Genomic DNA, 19,851 nt, shown 5'->3' on the forward strand with positions numbered 1-19,851 from the left:
TTAATATCAATTTGAGTTCATTATAACAATCAATTGATGAAGACTAACAATGTCGGCATATCTATAAGTTTTTTTTTTAGCTTTGCATGAATACATTAAATTGGCATAGGATATTAGCAGTAGATAGGAACAAATAGAATGAGACAACCAAAACATGAAGTTGTCTGCATCTATCAAATTGCTTAGTTTAACTACAAACCATTTTAATAGATGGAAGGCTGCAGAACTCAAACAAGGGAAAAAGAAGAATGCAGTAAATGAAACCTGAAACCGGCCACGGTTTATTGACTCGATGTGGGGTTGTGGTTGACTCGACCTGCATCAACCTGTCAAATAATCTCATCTATGAAATATTCTCTTAAGTCAAGAAAGAAAGATATAGAATATCATAGAATCACTTTTCTGATAGGAATAAAAAAATAAAGTTGGTAGTAAAAGTCGATGACAGTTATCATTTCTATATGAAAGCATACAAAAGCACTCGTCACTATGTTTACTTCACCGCCATAGTAGCCACGAACTGTGCCCAAAAGCAATTCCTACCAACAAATCTATGTGGTCACCGAACAAGTTTTGCACACCAACAGTCATTACAAGCATTACTATTTATTCGCTCATCCAGTTCCTGGTTTTCATCTTCACACTACTCTCGGAAAACATAGCTTCCACACTTGACCTTTTATGAGGTGAATGCTTACCAAAGTTCACTTACAAAAATGCAGGCAACTTGGGTTTACAACCAAGGTGACCGCAGAGAGCATGTGCGATGCTACTGCTTGTCAAAGAGAATTATAGGAGGATAGAAATTGCAATGGCATGGCAAGGCGAAATCAGCTATCAATCAGCACTGACCAAGAAAGGGTGTTGACAGACACCACATTTGATTGTTTGGGAGCTTGAGGCAGGAACTTGCACCAGAAACTCAAGGTAAATATCGTAGAATTCAGTCCTAACAACACATCAGCAAAATTCCAGTTTGGAAAATAGATGAAGAGATAAGGAGAAAGCTTATCATGTTGCAGAAAAATAAAAGTTCTGATATTATAGACCTGAAGGTGGACTGTGCAGATGGGACATGCTACTTCCCTCGTTGGCTTCCAAGACTCATCAGAATTTGAACCTATGAAATAGGTACTACCATAAATTAGTCAATAGTAGTACATGTTATATCAGAAAACATAGTATAATGCTCTACAATATAGCAGTAAAGTACCCGACTTACGATTCTTGTTCAATTCCTCCTGTTGCAAAAATCAAGACCAAAACCTTAATTATTCATCATAATATCTGGGTTAAAGAAGTTAGATGCAAGAACTAATAAAGTTGGCTAACTGGATCATTTTCCAACAGTGAGAAAAATATGCCCTCCATATAAAGTACCACAGCGAGACATCTGTCTAAACATGATGGTCTATAGCAATAAAAAAGACTGCACCTGAAGCCTTCGCGCAAGATCTTCATGACTTTGCAGACCGGCAGGTTTGCTGACAGCTTCTTTTGCATTGCTTAACCTTTGAGAAACTTCTGCCTATTCAACATGAGAGACTCCCATGTAACATCAAGCAAATCACTTCTCAAGTCGTGTTTTTCAGTTAATGCTCAGAATATCTAACATTCATACTAACAACCATGCAATTTTAAGTTTCAGTACTTAAATTAGCAGATCAAGCATGTTAGGGCTGTTTTATTTCCACAGTTTCTACACTATATGTGAAGAAAAACGAAATTTTCCAGCTTTATACAAAATTAAATTTCACATGACAGTGAGATTTACATAGTTCACAAAAGTTAATTCAGTAATTTTCACTATCCCAGGAAATTAGTTCAGCAACCACAAAGTACATAATCTGGCCCCATTGACAACACCTTTCTCTAGTGAAAGTTAATCAAAATTGGTGACCACATGTCAGCATTTGGTGACAAGTCAACACTAGGTTCACACATGCAAAGCAACTTGCCAACTCTAATGCTTACATGTAATATGAACTCAGAGGGCCTGAACACAAGACAAGACAGTGAATTTCTCGAGGACAAACTAGTTCAAATTTTTTGTAGAACATCCATGAACAAAGAAAAGAATGTTCAAGTAAGACAATTCAAGCTATAATATAAGTGTACCACCACTAGCTAATAATAGCCATAATGTAAGAACTAATTTAGATCTTTTGTAGAACATCCATGAACAAAGAATAGAATATTGATCAACTAAGACAATTTACGCCATAATGTAAGCGGGACTACCGCTGGCTGATAATAGTGTTTTATCAACCTAAGGTGCAAAATCTAGCTAATGGACTTGCAGCAAATCCTCTGGATGGAAATTCAATAAAGATGTAAAATGAAAAGTAATTCACTCAATTGGCTAAACAAATCATATTTTCTTTAAAAAACACTTTCTTCACCCTTATGATTAATGATAATACTAAAATATATGAGTCTATCACTGCAGATTGTTTCAAGGAGGATCCTTATAAAAACACAAATCTCTTTAAAAGACAGTCAATAGTCAGTGGAGGGGTAAAATGTTTTTAGCAAACCTAGCTTCCAGAAAAGAAAAAGATCTCCTTTTAGCAACAATACATCAGATTTTATATGAGATTGGAACAACAAATAACTACTGCTAGAAGAAGACCCATTATAAATATAATATCTTAAAAGACTTAAATAACGTTTACCATCGTCATCTCGACTTCTAGAATATCAACAACCGAAACTTTCTCCTGAACCCAAAAGGTTATGCAGACATCTAAATTTGAATCACTATTTAATATACATTATCAGTGAAGACCAACCTGACATAGTTCAAACTTAAAACTGCATATCTCTACATGCATCAATTTTCAGGAGTAAGAAATGACATCATCAAAAGTACAAAAACCAATTTGTGCAATGATGTTAAAAGCAAAGGATAAACCAGTCAATATACCATGCATCTATCACAAACTCGGACTTGCTGAGCATTTTCTTTTGCAGTGAGAGCAATTCTACCCTTTGTGCACTTATCGCAGAAAATATCGCCACAATTCCTGCAATGATGCTGAAAGTAAAGAATGGAATTGTCATGCTATATCACAAGGAAAATTGTGAAATCAAACAACGTTGAAAAGAAAACTGATTAGATGAAAATCATCACCCTGCGATTGAAAGCTCCAAAATCTGATCCACATGATGTGCATTTGCTAACAGCTTCATCCGGAACCTAAATGTATGGCAATATAGGTATGCTTCAACTACTGCAGATCATAAGAATCGTAATAGCAATTCTGAATCAAGGGAAATACAACAATAACTCAAAAATTAAGATACCCAACTGGCCAGTCAATAATATGGATAGTCTCATTCAGTATACATTGCAAGCCAAATTTACTAATAGCTTCTTTGACCAAAACAACCAGCATATATGAATACATAAACAAAATACATCACAAAAAAAAGGGACACTTCAGCCTCTCATATGCAGCAAACAATATAAAATCAACAAAGGGCAATAGAGCCAGCACCAGCTCCAGAAACAAATAAGGTTTTAAGCAAGGTCCGCCATACCGTACCGTACCGAAATTTTGACCCGGGCTCGGTACGGTACGGTACCGGTGTACCGGGCGGTACATCAGGGCGTACCGAGCGGTACACCGTGGTGTACCGATAATTTTATATTATTTTTATACTGTAGCAGTGCTATAGTATAGTACTGTAGCACTGTAGCGGTACCGGGCTGTCATGGACTTAGCTGGTTTTACCTAAGTCGTGCGGCACCCTTGCGTGTCCGTCCGCAAAGGTCAGCCTCCCCGAAGCCTCCCATTGTCCCTTAGGGCCACCAAAAGAGAGAACAGGTTAGAGAGAAAGTCTCCATCGGGATCCACAAGCAAACATCTCCGAAAAACACTTCATAGACAATGCAAATTACAAACAGACTTTTACAAGCTCTGAACAATGGCACAACAAAGGGTAAAATGGTCCATTACAGACCGAAAATCTCTCGCACGTGTCCACATGACACAACCTTTATTTACAAGCCTAAAGAGGCCACCAACCCAACTAAAATGGGACTATTAAGCCTTCGGCCGTCCCTTTACATGCTGTACAAGGCATGAATATGCCAAAAGACACGGACATACATAAGCATTACATCAAACACCCTGTTTCGAAGTTTGTCCGTGACATTCTCCCCCACTTATTCCTTCGACGTCCTCGTTGAAGCCTTTGTCGACACTGCAACTCCTCGCCTTTGCTGAGTCTTCAATCTTCTGCTCCAGCTACAATGTGCCTCTTGGCTCCTAGCTGCTCTCCACTGCTGTTTTTGAGTAGTCGAACCTTTGATCCGCCATGCTGCTTCCACTCACCAACGACTCTGACTCTGATGTGGGGTTGGCTGAGTTGTGTTGATCCTTGTTGATTCCTGCGGATCCCCCAAATGAAGGAAAAGACCATCCTTACTGCGCCAGTCTCTCAAATTCCTCATGCTGCTTGAACTGGGTGGATGCTTGTTGGAGCTTTAACGAGCATCGTCTCGCAAACTTCTGAAGTTTTGGGTCCTTCCTCCATAAAATTTGCTCATTGACTCTTCTTTCACTTAGTTGTCACATCCAAGTAGGTTTGCATCACTTCCGCTTTCGATTGGCATTTCATTGGGAAATGAAGCGGATAATCTACTCTCAGTAGCACTGATCACCATTGGTGAGGATTTGACAACTATTGTCTTCCATTATCTTCGAAGGGTCTTTGAACTTGTGCAGAGCTCCTCTACTGGATAGATAAGAGGATTGGGGTACTCGGTTTCGCCCATTCTCTTAAGAGTTGAGAAGGCAAAGGTTACTTGACTTCGCCCGCCTCCTCGAGGTTGTACTCCATGCATCGAGCTGGTTACTAGCCTTCGCCTGCTCTTTGCTCACACTTCTGAAGCACTTGAAGTGTTTGCACTCCTTGCGTTGAGTTAGCTACTGTGATTCACCTTCTCAATGCCATCGAACTTCTAGAATGCAGGAAGTTTTCACCCCAACTTGGAGTAATTCTCTCATAGGTTTGGTCGCCTCTGGGATTGTACCGTCTTCTCCATCAGCCCTGCCGCCTACTCCACTGAGTAGCAAAGGTACAGTACCGCGTACTGCTTGCTTCGTTCCTTGGTTATGCACTCTTGCATGACCCGAAGTCCTTCACTTTCGGCTATCTTGATGAGAAGCATATTGACACCGGTCTTACGAAGTTCTTCGGCCTCTGCCCTTCAGCCTTGTCTCGGTACTTGGAGATTGCCTCTGCATTCTCCACCTCCTCGGCCCCTTTCATGACCAAGCGCTCTCCCTCCATGAGAGCAAGGGATCAATGACTTTCACGGAAGTCCCGCCTCTGCGGTACCATGGTGCTGCCATGCACATGGCCCTACTATCCGTCGCCTCGCATCTGCATCCCTTTTCTTCACGATCAGTAGATATGTCTCCGTGGCACTCCTCTGAGTCCACCTCCATTCTAACTGATGCTTGATTTTGGGTAGCTAAGTCCCTCTGGACTTGTCGTCGCTTCCTCGCCCCTTTCGACCCCCTGCTTCAGCACCTTTGTGTTCTCCAAGCAGTCCGTTTGGTCGATGGAAAGATAGACTGCAACTCCCATGTATGGCCTCTGCCATCACGTTGTAGGGTTTGCACCGATTCTGTTCTCCTTAGCTTCCTTGGTAGCAACGTTCGCTTACTCGGCCTTGTCCTCTGACTTGCTGGGCTCCCTTAAGCGAATATGAGCTCTGGAGCAGTCCAACTCTCCAGCTGCTTCGATCCTAACAATCAAGTTCCTCCCATGGAACTCACTGGTACTTGCATTCGAACTTTTCCCTTGGTGGAACCCAGCCCCCATATGCTGATGACCAAGGTTTTCATCCGATGCAAAATTCGATGCACGCATGGAAGACCCGCCTCTGCGGTACCATGGCCTTTACTCCTTGAATCCATAGCCCTTCTTGTCGTCGTGTTGTTCACCGAAGTGGAGCTCCCAGTAGCTCCCGATCATACCTCCATATGACCTAGTCCCTCCCGGGACTATGTCGTGTGAATCGCATTGCCACGAACTGTTCCACCACGATCCGCTGCACCATGTCGCCTCCTGGTGACATCTCCATTGCATTCTGATCCTTGTGGAATAAACTCGAATTGTGAACCCTCCATGTGTGGCCTCTGCCAATACATCGCAGGGTCTCCTCCACCTTCGATTTTGTTCGCTCCTTTGGCAATCGACCTTCATCCACCCACTCTTGGGTCACACCTAGATGAAGCACCGCTCTAGGACAGTCCGTCGCCTAGTAGCTCCCGAAGTCCACCAACTGCACTGTAATTTGTGCACTATTATCTGGATCCTGGGCCTCTGCCCCTACCAGCACAATCTCCGCTGCGCACCGCTTCCTTCATAGCAACTCGAATGGCAACACTCTGGCATTTTCTTCAAGAGTACCCGCCTCTGCGTCCTCTTGCCCCGTGCTAAGGCCTTCTGTACCCAACTTCACCTCCGCAAATTGAGTCACCTTAGTTCCTCCATCAAATGCTTCTCCGAGATAAGGTGCATGTGCCCCGAAGCTCCCTTCGTCTTTGGCACCATGCAAGATGAGTCCGCTCCGTCAGAATGAAGGACCCATGGAACAACATGATCCTACTCTTGCCTCTGCAAGAGTTCATGTCCTTGACCTCTGTCTAAGGAAAGCACTGTGCCTCTGCTCCACGTTCCAACTTCTATGCTGGCTCCCTTCATGCGGCTTGAGTACTTCGCCAAGTTACACCCAAGTTGCTCCGCTCCTCGTTTTCACATTGAGTTGATGGTGGCCCTCGCGCCCACCATTCCACGGGTCAGCCCTCCCTTGAGTCCGATCTCCACATCGACTCCAAGTGTGCCCTCATTTAAGTTGCTTTGGGTCGCTCCCCCACTTGATCTCGCAATGCATCCACCAATGCATTCTCTCAAGTGAGATCATGCGATGACTCCTCGCCGCTTGCTCAGTCCATCGAGCTTCGTGGAGTTGTTGTTTGTTGAGGTACTCCTCCTCAACATGTGAGGTCCGTCTCACATGATTCTCCCTCTGGAGAGCCGGGACTTATCCCTCCTGGATAACTATCCCGTTGGAGCAACACATCTCTTCATTTCGGAGACCACCATCCCCTTGGACTACTTCGACCTGCTGAACAAACTGTGCATTGTTCTGCCTCCTGCAAACGCACTTGCTAGATTGCGACTCCCCGTCAATACAGTCCCCGCTGCACCCCTCAAGGCCTAGCAACATGCTGAACTCGTTGCACACTTCAGCCTCCTACGGACGTATCCTTCACATGCCGAAGAGAAAGTTTCAATGCTCCATGGCGCCGAGTTTCGGTCGCCTTGGGATGGCCGCGAACATTCCATCGTCCGCATACAAGCCCATGCATTAGTACCAAATTCTTCGAGTTAGCAATTCCCCTCACCTCTATGAGCTTTGCATAACTCTTTTAGTCGTTGAGCAACTCATTCCACCTTGGATGGTCTCATCCTTTACCAAACGCCTCGCTTGCCTTGAGCACCATCAAGTATAGTTGTCAACATTGAGCCGTAGCTCAAACTCAGCCATCCCAACCTTTGTGCGCTCCACATTCTTCCAAGCTTGCCTATTCTCGTGGTGCCTCTTGCGCGAAGGGTTGGCCATTCCTCTGAATGCCAATCTCAGATGCCCGCTCCTCTGAGCGACTCCTTTTCCCTACATCTCCATACCCGTTTTCCCCCAAACGGTCGCGCGTGTGCTGACTGCCCTCAACGCAGCCCCGCTAGGTCCCCCACGTTTACATGCTAAGTGTTTCTATGAGTGCTTGTCCCGCTCTGATACCATCTGTCACGGACTTAGCTGGTTTTGCCTAAGTCGTGCGGCACCCTTGCGTGTCCGTCCGCAAAGGTCAGCCTCCCCGAAGCCTCCCATTGTCCCTTAGGGCCACCAAAAGAGAGAACAGGTTAGAGAGAAAGTCTCCATCGGGATCCACAAGCAAACATCTCCGAAAAACACTTCATAAACAATGCAAATTACAAACAGACTTTTACAAGCTCTGAACAGTGGCACAACAAAGGGTAAAATGGTCCATTACAGACCGAAAATCTCTCGCACGTGTCAACATGACACAACCTTTATTTACAAGCCTAAAGAGGCAACCAACCCAACTAAAATGGGACTATTAAGCCTTCGGCCGCCCCTTTACATGCTGTACAAGGCATGAACATGCCAAAAGACACGGACATACATAAGCATTACATCAAACACCCTGTTGTCCGTGACAGGGCGGTCCACGTACCGAGAACCTATCGGACCGGGCGGTACGTACCGGTACGTACCGCCCGGTACGGGGCGGTACGCTTCGGTACGGCAGACCATGGTTTTAAGTCACAAAAACAAATGAAAGTATCTCTAGAATAATCATTTTTTCACACCAACAAATATCAAGTTGAAAAAATTCTTTAATAACCAAAGAAAAAGCATCTAAACTTACCCAGTGATCTTTCTCCCCATTAGCAGGTTTAATCAAGTTCATCTAGTCCACCAAACTTTTTTTCCTTTCAGCTGATTGATCAGATACCTTGCTAGCATCAGCAGCTTCTTCGCCTCTGGTTAGGCTACCATTTCAACCCATCTCCTTAAGCTACAATTTTTTGTCACATTAATTAATTTGTAAACAAAAAACATATTTGCACAAATGACATTGAAATACATAAAAAGATACTATGGAAACATGTAAAGATTACAGCCAAAAAAAGAAACAAAATAGCTAAGAAGTTTGAGTGACATATTGAGAGAAAATTTATTTACAGTTACAGACACTGTAATGATCTATAGTGTCAAAAGAAGTCCAAATATCTAATTAATACCTGTAGCAGGAATTTGACCAGTAATTCAAGGAGTTCAAGAAAGTTATCTACATTCAAAAGAGAAGCTACTCATCTAACAAAATAAGGATTAATGGTTTGCCATGAAGAACTGATCTTTCTGCTGTTTCTTCTTGAGCTTGACATGTTTTGCACAATACTAAGATTAGGCAAGGTCAGATAAGTTTGGGCCGTGCAGATCCTCTAGTAACATGATCAACCTGAAATAAGAGGATGATTCTATGTGTTTTGTGAGATCAAAGAACAATAATTGGTAAATCTGAAAGTACTGTATGATTTTAGAGTATCTGGTCGAAAAATAGATAGTGATGTTGGGTCTTGAAAATTCAAATTATCGCAAATCTGCCAATATACTGAACGACAAGATTTCTAATTTTCCTCTCAGATACATAGGGTTTACCCTTAGACCAGATGTCTCATGTCTCGTGAGCAAATGATTAATCCCAACTGATAATATCATAGTTTTCTTCCAGACAATCTTGTCTCACATCTAATCTCAATGATGACTTAGGTTTATTACGAAACAGTTAAGATCATGCATATGAGTTCTCAAATGTTTTTCAAGCTGGCTTTTAGCGGCCTTCCACAACCCTCCACCTTTTTCATTCGGGCTTGGGACCGACATCGGCGGTGTTAAAAACATTTGTACGGATATTCTCCTTACAAGAGAGAATAAAAACTAAATCTTTCTTTTAAATAAGATAAAACCCGAAAAACCTAGTAGGAATTTGAAAATGACAATTGTAGAAATGGAAATAAGTATGTCTAAGAACATGGCTTTACTTCCTGTTAAATCACACAAATCAGACCTTGTATGACAATACCATTTTTTGTGCACCTTTTGTTCAATTTTCTAATCCATATATGAACTAGTTAGCACAGATGATCATAATAGAAAATGATTTGATGGCATTCTTCATAAGGGAAGGCCTTCGAAGATCAAGAGATAACTTCATTAACAAGCGTATTAAAAGAAAATAAATGGAAAGTAAAAAATTACCAAGAGATTGGAAGAGAATCTTTTAGATAAAAATTTATATGAAAGGAAATAATTAAATTGCTCAAACCATCAACGACTTGACTTAAAGAGCCATACTGTAATATCAAAAAACAAATGTTCAAAATTTCTCAAACTATCAGAAATTGAGTTATCTGTCATCATGTTTGCTGTTGTGGTCAAATGCAACTTCTATTTCAGCAGACCCTAAGAGTTCTGCAATAATATATACAATATTTGTAACTTGGATTACATATAATGTGTCTCTAGGATTGCATCCCTAACTTTTAGGTTGCTAAGGTATAATGAAACAAGCAACAATAACATCTGGGAAGTCAAAAACTAAAAATGAATAACAAATGCATGTTTAGTGACATGACATTGGCTCCCATGAAATCTAAAATAGCTAAAATTGAAAAAAGCCTAGTGGGCACTTGCTTGTAAGGCTGCTTCATGAATTTTGCACCCATTTGGTTGAAGATACTGACAATGAGAGTAGTTCCATCATACATCCTAACATCCCCACCAAGTGCCTTCTCTAAGTTACACAATCATCTAGAAGTAAGATTCCATACGTTACCAGAAATAATGTTAATTCAAATCAAAGATGCATCAGAATTACTCCTGAAATAAAATAAATATACACAACAAGGTCTATAATCTCTCTCTAATATCAGTTTCAATATTCTATGAGACCAGCATGGTACTAATATATTGGGACATACCTGATATCACCTGAAAAGATAATAGAAAAAACAAAACAAACTAGCGTCGGACCGTATGGTCTGAAACCAATCCATAGTCGAAGGTACCGCAGCAGAAGCACACTATTTAAATCCATGCAAAAGACAATTAAAAGACAAGGATACTATTTGAATATAATGCATTGGAGTTTTTGTAACTTACACTATTCAGATACTAAAACTATCCATGCTTGTGAGGTTTTCTATCGTTTTCGACATTAAAGAAATATCATCGACAAATCTGAATGAAAGTGTAAGATAATTAGATATAGACAACAAATGATAGATATCATCAAACATCATAAAAATATGTCTTAATTGAGATATACTCGACTTGAAAGAAATCTTGGCAGAAATTTTCTACCAACTATGCATTACTCTTTCTCTAAAATGGTGAGCTAGAAGATTTCATTACATTTATAAAATGCATTTAAATGGCAGAAATTAACGTATCTTTCCCACGTTTTACCAAATGGCAGAAAGTAACTCAGAAAGTAATGAATTACATCAGAAACTGAGACACAACACAATTTTCATTTATTTCAATTTTAGTCAGTTTGATTGATAATGACTGTCCGGGCATGATTTAAGACTTCGACTACCTCATTTCAGGCTGTATGGTATGGTTTTATACCTTTTCTGTAAAAAAAATGCTAGGCCCGTTTTCCCTTTTCGAAGACCCGAATCAAACCATTTTTTCTTTTAAAATTACTTGAACTAGTTCTCCTTCTGAGGTTCGTGTCTCCTCACAAGCCTGTTTTGCTCTTTGTGCAACCACCGCCAAGTGTTCTCATCTTCTTTTCCTCCTCTTCCACCATAGCCTCCTTCTACCTCTATTTTTCTTCCTCTTTCCTCCTTCTCCCTTCCTCACCCTTAGTAATATCATTTTAGTTCATATTGTTGCGACTTGCGAGTAAAGTCATTTTAGTTAAAGCATAGTAAGCAATATAAAATACAACATTAGAGAGCTTTAATGACTACATAATAATTATATCATAAATGCATAAGAACTTCTTCCTGATAAAATTACACATTCAATATCAAGGGCTTGGATTGCACACTTGGCTTCAGCACCCTTTCTAGAGCCAATATGAAGCCTTTGATTTCAATAAGCAAGCCTAAACAAAACTTTGGATCAGTTAGCATAACTAGAATCTTGATTACAAGCACTCTAGAAAGCTACTGTAAGTTCAAACTAGACAGCATAAGACCTGACAACGAAGAAAATTCATTCTACATATCGCAATTGTGGTTACCCAAGAAATGAAGAGAATAAAACCATTAATAAGTTACTCTCTAATTTCATCAGAACAAACACACTCAATTGGGAAAAACCCAAGGTCAAGGAGAGTTTATAGATCATTAAATTTTGGTTATACTATTCCACAGCAATTTTGGAAACGAGAATGGAACGACCCAAATTATAAGAGTGTCATCTGGTCAATAAGTTACTCCCTAATTTCGCCAGAACAAACACACTCAATTAGAAAAAATCTAAGATTGAGAAGAATTTATAGATCATTAAATTTTGGTTGTACTATTCCATAGAAATTTTGAAAAGGAGAAAGCAAATAGCCCATATTATAGGAGTGTCATATGGTCACTAATCCTTCTCAAGAATATGACGAATAACAACCACCAAGAGAGAACTCCAAGATCACAAAAAAGGTAGCTTTGCATTTAATATTTCTATTTAAGGGCACAAAAAAATTTGAAAATTACATTTGCTTTCATAATTTCAGACTTTTTGAGATTCTCTGATTTTTTTTTTTATTTCTCTAACCCAATTCCCTAGCTTTAAGAGACATTAACGTAACCAAAGAAGCCGCCAACACCAAAGCTTATTCAGCCAGATAGAAAGCAACTACGATTGTAACTATTTGAATTTAAATCACAACCATTGAAAAACTCAACATTATACAACCCCAATAAATATAACCAATCATACAACATCTTAATGGATGACAATAGCTATCCATGATGTCTTCACCTGTTAGTGTTGTTGACAACACTGGATGACTTTTATGAATCTTGAAGGAGACATATATAAAAAGATGCATAAATTACTAAATATGACATGTCATGTAGGACTAGATAAGCGACATCAATCAAATATTTCCTATGTAAGATTAAAGAATGGAGTTCAAGTCAGAAAGATACCTCAGAAAGATATATTTTCTGAATTTCATCATTCAATGACACTGCCAAAGCAATAATATACTCCTAGATTCTAGACCTCTAGAAATGCACATTTATAGCAACCATAGAACTATTTGCTGCATCATGATCAATGGGGGAAATAGAAACATACTTTTGGCAAGTGTAACAGCATGAGCTAATTGTGCAAATTCTTCAAGTGATTCATCAACAGCAAATAATGATGTTGATAATTCAATGCCTTTACATTAAACTCCAACAAGGTAGGCTTCCTCTTGACAAACCTATATTCTTAATATGATAATTTTTTATTTTTAAAATGACGAAAAAATGAGCTACATATCAATTTGTAATATATTTTGCCAGAAAAGTGCAAATTGAAAAAGACACAAATAAAAGAGAAAAAACAAAGGCTAAAGGAATTGAAATGTGTCTAAAAATATTATTCATGAATGATCTAGGATAAAAGAATATCTAGGATGCAATTCAAGAGTGAGATAATGTCTTTTTTTTCTTTCTTAACAAAAAGACTAACAGAAGTCACAATTCCTGTATAGTAATTGTCAATAATTCGCAAGAAAGGTTACATAATGTTAAGAGGCAAGCCAGAAGAGCAAGTAAAATACTAATGACTTTTCATAATCAAATTTGAGAAACCACTAGTGATATACTCTAGTCAAGTTAATATAATAGCTTCAACAAAAAAAGATACTCAAACCTGATTCTCAAATTCTATAAGTGAAGCATCTTTGCTCTGGGTATCTTTGTCCCTGAATGAACAAATAAAGAATATGCCTTGATCATAAAATAAAAGAAAGATAAACCTCAACATATGAGTAAGGCATCACAAATGGCAGTCTATAAGAAAGTTGCTGCAGGTGAAATTCTCTGCGTAGCATGAACCATGAAGCAATTTGCTAACTTAATCATCATGGTGATTATAATCAAAAGATGTTAGGCAAATCTATTGTACAAAACAAAAAAAACAAATGAGGCCTGCACTGATATGATTACTAAGTTAACATAAAGATGTACATCACATTGCATATCAACTGATGAACAACACAAATTTGATATGAAAGAAAAACTGAATCTGGTTAGCATCAAATAAAACTATGTAGCAAAATTCCTATTCAATAAAGCTAGACAAGGATGGACATGATACATAGGAAGAACTGTAGAGTTTACTAATGATAGAAAGATATATTTTCTGAATTTCATCATTCAATGACAGCCAAAGCAATAATATACCCCTAGATTCTAGACCTCTAGAAATGCACACTTAGAGCAACCATAGAACTATTCGCTGCATCATGTTCAATGGGGGAAATAGAAACATACTTTCGATAAGTGTAACAGCATGAGCTAATTGTGCAAATTCTTTAAGTGATTCATCAACAGAAAATGAATTATATATTCAGTGCCTTTACATTCAACTCCAACAAGGTAGGCTTCCTCTAGACAAACCTATATTCTTAATATGAAAATTCTTTAGTTTTAAAATGATGACAAAATGATCTAAATATCAGTTTGAAATATATTTTGCCAGAAAAGTGCAAAGTGAAAAACACACAAATAAAAGAGAAAAACCAAAGGCTAAAGAAATTTAAATGTGTCTAAAAATATTATTCATGAATGATCTGTGATAAAAGAATATCTAGGATGCAATTCAAGAGTGAGATAATGTCTCTTTTTTCTTTCTTAACAGAAAGACTGACAGAAGTCACAATTCCTGTATAGTAATTGTAAATAATTCACAAGAAAGGTTACAGAATGTTAAGTGGTAAGCCAGAAGAGCAAGTAATAAACTAGACTTTTCAATAATCAAATTTGAGAAACCACTAGAGGTATTTTCTCTAGTAAAGGGCTAATATAATAGCTTCAACAAAAAAGGGCTAATATAATAGCTTCAGCAAGTAAGTGAAGCATCAATGCTCCGGGTCTCTTTGTCCCTGAATGAACAAATAAAAAATGTGCCTTGATCATAAAATAAAAGAAAGATAAGCCTCAACATATGACTAAAGCATCACAAATGGCAGTCTATAAGAAAGTTGTTGCAGGTGAAATTATCTGCGATGTTAGGAAAATCTAAAGCATCACAAATCTAAAACAGTTAACAAATGCTTGATTTGTGATACTTAATCATCACGGTGATTGTAATCAAAAGATGTTAGGCAAATCTATTGTACAAAACTGAAAACAAATGAGGCCTGCACTGATATGATTACCAAGTTGACAAAAAGAAGTACACATCATGTTGCATATCAACTCATGAACAACACAAAATTTGATATGAAAGAAAAACTGAATCTGGTTAGCATTAAGTAAACTATGTAGCAAAATTCCTAATTAATAAAGCTAGACAAGGATGGACATGACAGATAGGAAGAACTATGGAGTTTACTAATGCTCTAATTTGAGCTCAATCAAACAGGAAATACTGGACCTAATGCCACTTTTGATTTCAGATCTGAGATTAGCTTTGTTAGGTTGAAAATCTTCAAGCCAAACTAACTAGAATGGTCAAAGCCACACAATTGGGCCAAAATAAGCAAGTCAATTAAATGACTCAAAAAAACAATCACTTAAATGTTTCAACTGGAATTATCATGTCAATTTAAACCTTTTACATATATGATATTAGGAATTAAAATCAATAATCACAACAGCTACTGAAAGCTTATTCTCCTTAAATAAACAGGGAAGGTGGCATGAAGAAATACCAATTCAGATGTCAGTTTTATACTCACAAGTAGCAGATTCAAACTACAGCACGTGGATGCTGAAACTCGTGAAAGATGACTGCAACAGCATAATTCAAAATACTGAAACAGTAGCCATGTCATTAGTTGGTGAGCATTTGTATGAAACTTAGCAAGCTTCTCTAACAATCTCATGAAGATTGCTACTAGTCTGCTACAATGCAATAACTAATCAGCAAGAAAAATCCTGCAGACCGAAATAATCACAAATTAGAACCTTCAGACTTAACAAAGATCTTTTTATTACTATAATCCAGAAGGACCAGAACGACACTATCACTATAATCAAGCATTTGTTAACTGTTGGTATAGTAAGCTAAATTCCACAATTTAGAACTTGCGTAATATCCTATTTGACTCCATTTGTCAGGTTCAATCTTGAGACCAGCAGAAGACAGTCTATTAATGAAAGCCATGAGCCTCTATTTATATCACAGAAAAAAAACATAATAAACAGAATAATAATGCCTCATCTTTAACAAACTCATTATATTATTTGTTTGATATATTTTTACTATTAAATATTCAATTTGGTTTGCAATTCTTATAGGTCTGATGACTGCATTCTACAGAAATTATGACACATCCTATTAAAATTAAAATATTTTAAGCTTGGATTTCACTCTTGAACTTATATCTTACTTGGAGGTTATTCACTATATAGTAACATATTGAAACCATTTAAGATTCAAAATTATACACTTTATAACCAGTTTTTTCAACAGCAAGAAAAGTCTGAAATTCTGGAGGCTACATTAAAATAATAAGAAATCTCAACTCAGTAGAAAGAAAAAATATATATAAACAGCTACCTCATTGGTCTAATTATGCATAATTAGCATAAACAAACCAAGAATAAGATCAACATGAAGATTCTCAATATGGTAAAAGTTATACCAAGATATATGCAAAGCTGAAAGAAAAATTGGATACAAAAATCAAACTTGCAGCTGCAACCACATTTGTTTGTTGTATAATAAACCTATTAAAATGCTGTAAAAATTAAAGCATGGTTGTAAATTTCTTACTTAACTTAGGCGCTTGCACCCGTATCTGAAGATCTTAAATGTATGATGCTTGTATTAAAATATATTGCCTCTTTGATGTCACAAACTGCTCTATGCAACGCTATCAACAATGGATCTTCTTGTCAAGCACTAAAGAAGTTTTCCGTATTACTCTCCTAGTCTTTTCCAACCATCAGCATTTTCATCTTATGACACTAAATTGGGCAAAGGGCACAGTGTTTGCTTCAGGTTTTGGTGGTTTGGGAGTCTCAAAGATATTCCAGAACTTGAGTGTCTCATCTTCTGCTGCAGAAGCTACTACACCTCCCAATGGGCTCCCAGCCAAGTAAAGAACACGAGATGAATGACCAAAAAGCTCAGCTTTTCTCGTCATGGATGTGTAATTCCACAAGATGAGTTGATTGTTTGGAAACCCATGGGAGGTCAGCAATTCAGAATTGTTCTTGTCCCACAACAACGCACAAACTTCAGAGCCGGTATCAATCGAGTTCAAGCAAACACCATTAATAGCACTCCAAAACTTAATGCAATGATCATTACGTCCTCCACCAGAAGCCAGCAGATTGCTCCTGGTAGGGCACCAATCAAGGGCCCTCACAGTGGAAGTGTGGTTGCTGATCTTGTGAAGCAATTGATGTTGGCGCGGATGGTGATTTGCAACAGCCATGCGGGTGTCCCATATGTGCACAAGTTTGTCCTTCCCTCCGCTAGCCAGATACCGCCCAAACAATTCGGACCATTTAAGACTACAAATTTCTAGTCGATGCCCTCTATAGTCACAGATGGCCCGATCATCTTTTCTAATGTCATAATCAACAATACTACCATCGGATCTCCCAGCCGTCAAGATTGCATTACTTCTCCACGCAAGTGAACAAACAAAGGAGTGGCTGTCACCTTGGATCCCAACCAACACACGTCTTGTTGCTGCATCAACCAGATCTAAATCTGAATTGCCTAATGCCACAGCTAGAACTTTGCCGTCTGGCGACCAGCTGATGCTAGTGACAGGGCTGTTGTCTTCTAGGGCTCGTGAAAACTCCGTACTAGACTTATTCGCAGCATTCCATGGGCACACTTTGTCATTGAGGCCAATCGCCAACACGTTATTGCTTCCCCAGTCGAGTAGATTCAACCTATCATCATCTAAGATATCATAAGCAGCCAAAACCCTATCTGCATCTTTTGGGATTCGCCTCTGTTGCTTCTTGTGCGGTCGATTGTCCTCGTCAAATTGGGACACCTTGTCGGCCGGTGATTCGGGTGCACTCTTGAATGCGAAGATGCGAGATCTGTTCTTCAAAATACATTGAACAAGAAGTTTTTGGTACGCCACACTCGATGGGGATTCTATCGAACCATCACGCTGAGGTCTGGAAGGCATGGTTAGAGCACAGCGAGCGAAGTCCATGTCCATCGCCGATCGGAACGGGATGAAGCGGTCGTACTCCACACGCCTGGAACGAGAAGAAGCCATCTTGCGAATCGAAACCAGAACGAGAAACGCCGAGGTGACGAGAGACGAACAAGAAAACCAGAAAGATCGAACTTCCCAAAAGAAACTTGAAAACCCAGACGATCGATAACGAAGAATTGATCAAAGAGAACCCCGAGAACAACAAATTTTCTGATTTTTGGTCACCGAAATTGTCAATTATATCAATAAAAAAGAAGCCAAATCATCAAAATTCAACAATATCTTGAACCCTAAAAAATTTCGAGAGCGAAGCGAAACGAAACCTCAAGCAAAGGTAAAGGAATGAGATCACCACGACAAGAATCTAAATTCTCCCCTAAATCGGAGGAGAGGACGCTCACTCCCAGCCGACGATCGTTCGAAGCTTTGTCCTTTCGTCGGAGAGCAGCTCCGACCTTCGCAGAAAGACGAGATCGCCAAGAGAGCAAAAGGAGAGCCGAGAGGAGAGCGCGCGAGAGAGAAGACAGAGGTTATGAGGTGCGAAACAGGGTGGTCTCGGCTTATATAGACGCCACCGACCCAGCCTTGTGTTAAATCGTGAAATCGTGCCGTTATATTCAACCGACCAATGTGTACTGACGTTGAAACGTCCCGCTATGTTTAACTAATAAGGTAACGGCATTGAAATCGCACCGTTATATACACCTAATCACCGTCAAATTTCTGTTGCGTTACAATTTCCTCTGGAATTCTGCCGTCGAAGAGGTAGCAACAATTGCTTGTAATTGACCGTTTCACTTCAACGATAAAATACGTTAAGAGAACAGACTCAGACGGAAGTAGAGATGAAAGCAGATCATATATGACAAATAAGATTTACTTGTCTATGTAAAGAAAATCCTAATTTTGTAGATGTTGATATTATCATTTTTAAGTAATACTTATAAACCAATAAAATTATCATTAGTATTATATGTTAAGATCATCAACTCACAATATGATGATCCATATATGACAAATAAGATTCTAACAATAATGTTAAACTTAGTAATTTTTTTCGATATAAGAATAATTTTGATTCTAACATATTATACATCTAACGGTATCATGAGCTTGTGCCATCTTAAGATACTAAACAAATTTTTGTTACAATCAATAGACGAGATCAAAACTCAATATCATGGTAAGACAATATCATTTACCTTGCTTCGATAAAAATAACTTCCGTTGATATGTTTCAAAAATAATTATTGTAAAAAAAGGTAAATACCATCAAATATTGTGTGATCAATATGGTAATAGAATAAGTATGCTCTTATCCTTGACTTTTATTACATAGTTTAGATGATTTAATTGTGAAATGAACCAAACTAGTTTATCTGAACCAAATATGTCTCACATGGTATCTCCTCCTTCCTCCACTATTTTCTCTCCTATATTGATATCACTGGTCTTTTCGCCTCCCATCACGCTCTTATCTCTTTTTCCTCATCGTTAATATCTTCTTAATTTTTGGATATATTCATTTTTTTTATATACTATTTTATTATTCTCTCTATCTTTAGCCATACGCAATCTTTCCCTTTCTTTCATTACTACCCCTCATCACCCTATATGCCTTCCATACTCACCCATGTTGCTTCACCTAAAAAATATGCTAGATTAAACTTAAAATATCTTAAAATAAGCAAACTTTTAAAAAATATTGACTCACCTTTCAAATGTTGTATCTCATATTTGGTAAAAGTCTAGAGTATAATGGACTTCATTTTTGTTGATACATTAATAAATGAAGCTGGTTGCATTTATTTTCGTTAACAATATCAAAATATCCCGAATTATACTGCAAAAATCTCTAATATTACCAAAAATTAGAAAA

The 19,851-nt window shown here is 38.5% G+C and overlaps 2 protein-coding genes across 2 annotated transcripts; both read right to left on the reverse strand.

Moving 5' to 3' along the window:
• Positions 1-334: 334 nt before the first annotated feature.
• LOC104000050 (protein FREE1-like) lies at positions 335-9,465 on the reverse strand. The gene is made up of 7 exons (XM_065093795.1): positions 8,475-9,465; positions 3,134-3,199; positions 2,927-3,037; positions 1,436-1,528; positions 1,214-1,241; positions 1,050-1,120; positions 335-949 (listed from the first exon to the last, which is right to left on the reverse strand). The coding sequence occupies exons 1-7, from the start codon at positions 8,514-8,516 to the stop codon at positions 944-946; spliced, it is 417 nt and encodes a 138-aa protein (XP_064949867.1). The 5' UTR covers positions 8,517-9,465; the 3' UTR covers positions 335-943.
• Positions 9,466-9,929: 464 nt separating this feature from the next.
• LOC103974767 (cell division cycle 20.2, cofactor of APC complex-like) lies at positions 9,930-18,484 on the reverse strand. The gene is made up of 6 exons (XM_065093796.1): positions 18,374-18,484; positions 16,556-18,012; positions 15,516-15,714; positions 13,484-13,535; positions 10,772-10,849; positions 9,930-10,692 (listed from the first exon to the last, which is right to left on the reverse strand). The coding sequence occupies exon 2, from the start codon at positions 17,970-17,972 to the stop codon at positions 16,737-16,739; it is 1,236 nt and encodes a 411-aa protein (XP_064949868.1). The 5' UTR covers positions 17,973-18,012; positions 18,374-18,484; the 3' UTR covers positions 9,930-10,692; positions 10,772-10,849; positions 13,484-13,535; positions 15,516-15,714; positions 16,556-16,736.
• Between the last annotated feature and the right edge of the window lie 1,367 nt (positions 18,485-19,851).

Source organism: Musa acuminata, chromosome BXJ2-1 (assembly GCF_036884655.1).
Source record: "Musa acuminata AAA Group cultivar baxijiao chromosome BXJ2-1, Cavendish_Baxijiao_AAA, whole genome shotgun sequence".
NCBI lineage: Eukaryota > Viridiplantae > Streptophyta > Magnoliopsida > Zingiberales > Musaceae > Musa > Musa acuminata.